This window comes from Lycium barbarum, chromosome 7 (genome assembly GCF_019175385.1).
Source record: "Lycium barbarum isolate Lr01 chromosome 7, ASM1917538v2, whole genome shotgun sequence".
Classification (NCBI taxonomy): Eukaryota; Viridiplantae; Streptophyta; class Magnoliopsida; order Solanales; family Solanaceae; genus Lycium; species Lycium barbarum.
Window position 1 is genome coordinate 17818632 of NC_083343.1, and position 2557 is coordinate 17821188.

The following is a 2557-nucleotide window of genomic DNA, read 5'->3' on the forward strand; positions in this document are numbered from 1 at the left end:
ACAAGAAGAGACAAACATAGAATCATAAGTCAAAAATATGAAGGATAGGAGTCGTAAGGTTATGTCCTTATTATGGAAAGCAAACTAATCACATCTATTAGAATATATGTCAATATATTCTGATTAGTGTAGATCTTCTATTTATGGACATTGTATATTTAGCTCCTGAATGGCAAGTAATTAGGTCCTAGTTTAGAGCCTTACCTTATGTAGCTTAGCTTGTATATATCATTGGTAAGATTGTTGTGAATGGCAGGGAAAATAACTTCTTTCATGGTATCAGATTTCTAGCAAAAGATCCTACCTCTTCCACACCCTAGCCGCCCCTCTTCTTGCTCCATTCTTTCATCTTCTTCTCCACATTCTCCATCTCCATGGGTGACTCAAAGTCCTCTTTCCACCCTGTCAAACATCAAGAATCTTGTTCCCATCACTCTTGAGATGGAGAACGTTCAATATGCGACATGGGCGGAGCTCTTCAAAATTCACGCAAGATCCCATAAAGTCCTTGATCATATTATTCCTCCGGCTTCGGGAAAGGAGAAAATGCCTAAGACCGACGAGGAGAAGGAACTGTGGTCCACTCTCAATGCAACAGTTCTTCAGTGGATCTACGCCACTATCTCACATGATCTGTTACACATCATTCTTGAACCCGACACCACGGCAATGGAGGCTTGGAATAGGTTGCGTGATATATTCCAAGATAACAAACACTCCCGTGCCGTTACACTTGAGTATGATTTCACTCACACACAAATGGAGAATTTCCCAAATGTCTCTGCTTACTGTCAACATCTCAAGTCGTTGTCGGATTAACTTAAGAGCGTCGGCTCTCCGGTGGACAATAGCCGGCTGGTTCTCCAACTGGTTTCGGGCCTTACCGAGTCATACAATGGGGTGGCCACACTAATTCGTCAAAGTGACCCTCTGCCTCAATTTTATCAAGCCCGCTCAATGCTCGTTCTTGAAGAAGCGGGACTGAAGAAGGCGACTCAGACCACCGATTCTGCCATGGTGGCCCGTGACTTGGATGATTCTCACGAGAATGTTGATCAACATTCTAACCACCGTAATAATTATGGTGGGAAATGGCACCAACACCGAAACAATTCTAGGAAGCAGCGTTCTTCGTCCGGTGGTCGTGGCGGCGGCAATGGCAGTTCTGGTAGTAGCTCCAGTGGTGGGGGCAAAGGCGGCGGCACCAACAGGTGGAACGGTTGCCAACAGCAAGCCCAGAATCAGTGGCTGTCTTCGCAGCAGTGGCCTTGGCCATGGATGCAGTGGGCAGTTCCACCGTGCCCATTTCCCGCTGGTCCATGGGCCAGGCCTCATTTCCGACAAGGCCAACACCAGCAACCTGGGATTCTTGGACCTCGACCGCAGCAAGCCTACTCGGCTACTGGTCTGACCCCAACTGATATAGAGGCGGCGATGCACACCCTCGGCATTACTCCTCCGGATCCAAACTGGTACATGGACACCGGTGCCACTTCTCATATGACATCCGGGCAAGGTAATCTCACGTCTTATTTTAATTTGAGCAATAACCGTGGTATAACTGTTGGTAATGGTCAATCTATTCCAATTCGTGGTTATGGTCATACACAATTAAAGTCTCCGCATCCTCCCTTAGCCCTTAAAAATGTTCTCCATGCCCCTCACCTTATCAAAAATTTAGTGTCAGTTAGAAAGTTTACAACTGATAACTATGTTTCCATTGAATTTGATCCGTTTGGGTTTTCTGTGAAGGATTTTCAGACGGGAATGCGTCTAATGAGATGTGACAGTCGGGGCGCGCTCTATCCCATCACTACGCCAAATGTCTCGTCTCATTCTACTTTTGCTGCTTTAGCTCCTTCCTTATGGCATGAACGTTTGGGTCACCCGGGCGCTAATATTTTGAGTTTTCTTAGGAAGAATAAAATTATTGACTGTAATAAATCTGGAGATTCTAGTATTTGTCATTCATGTCCCCTTGGGAAACATATTAAATTGCCTGATCTTCAAATTCTACTACTATTATGCCATTTGATATCGTTCATACTGATCTTTGGACATTGCCTGTTTTGAGTTCTTCTGGTCATAGATATTATATCTTGTTGTTGGATGATTTTTCTAATTTTTTATGGACTTTTCCGTTATCTAATAAATCTGATGCTTATTCCACCATCTTAAATTTTAGAACTTTCATCCGAACTCAATTTGAACGGGAAATAAAGAACATACAATGTGATAATGGTAGGGAATTTGATAATAGGCCTTTCTGGGATTTTTGTAAAAAGCATGGGCTTTCTTTCCGTTTGTCTTTCCCTCATACTTCTCCGCAAAATGGAAAAGCCGAAAGAAAAATTCGTACGATTAACAATGTCGTTCGCACTTTACTTGCACATGCTTCGTTGCCTCCCTCATTTTGGCATCATGCTTTGTAAATGGAAACTTACCTTCTCAATATTCTTCCTCATAAGCTATTGAACTATCAATCCCCTCTTCGGATTCTTTATCAAAAGGACCCGACCTATTTACATCTTCGGGTTTTTGGGTGTTTATGTTATCC

General features: G+C 43.4%; 1 protein-coding gene across 1 annotated transcript; it reads left to right on the forward strand.

The window, feature by feature from the left end:
* Window positions 1-441: 441 nt before the first annotated feature.
* LOC132601347 (uncharacterized) lies at window positions 442-819 on the forward strand. The gene has a single exon (XM_060314444.1). It carries the CDS (start codon window positions 442-444, stop codon window positions 817-819), a length of 378 nt encoding a protein of 125 aa, XP_060170427.1.
* Window positions 820-2557: the final 1738 nt, after the last annotated feature.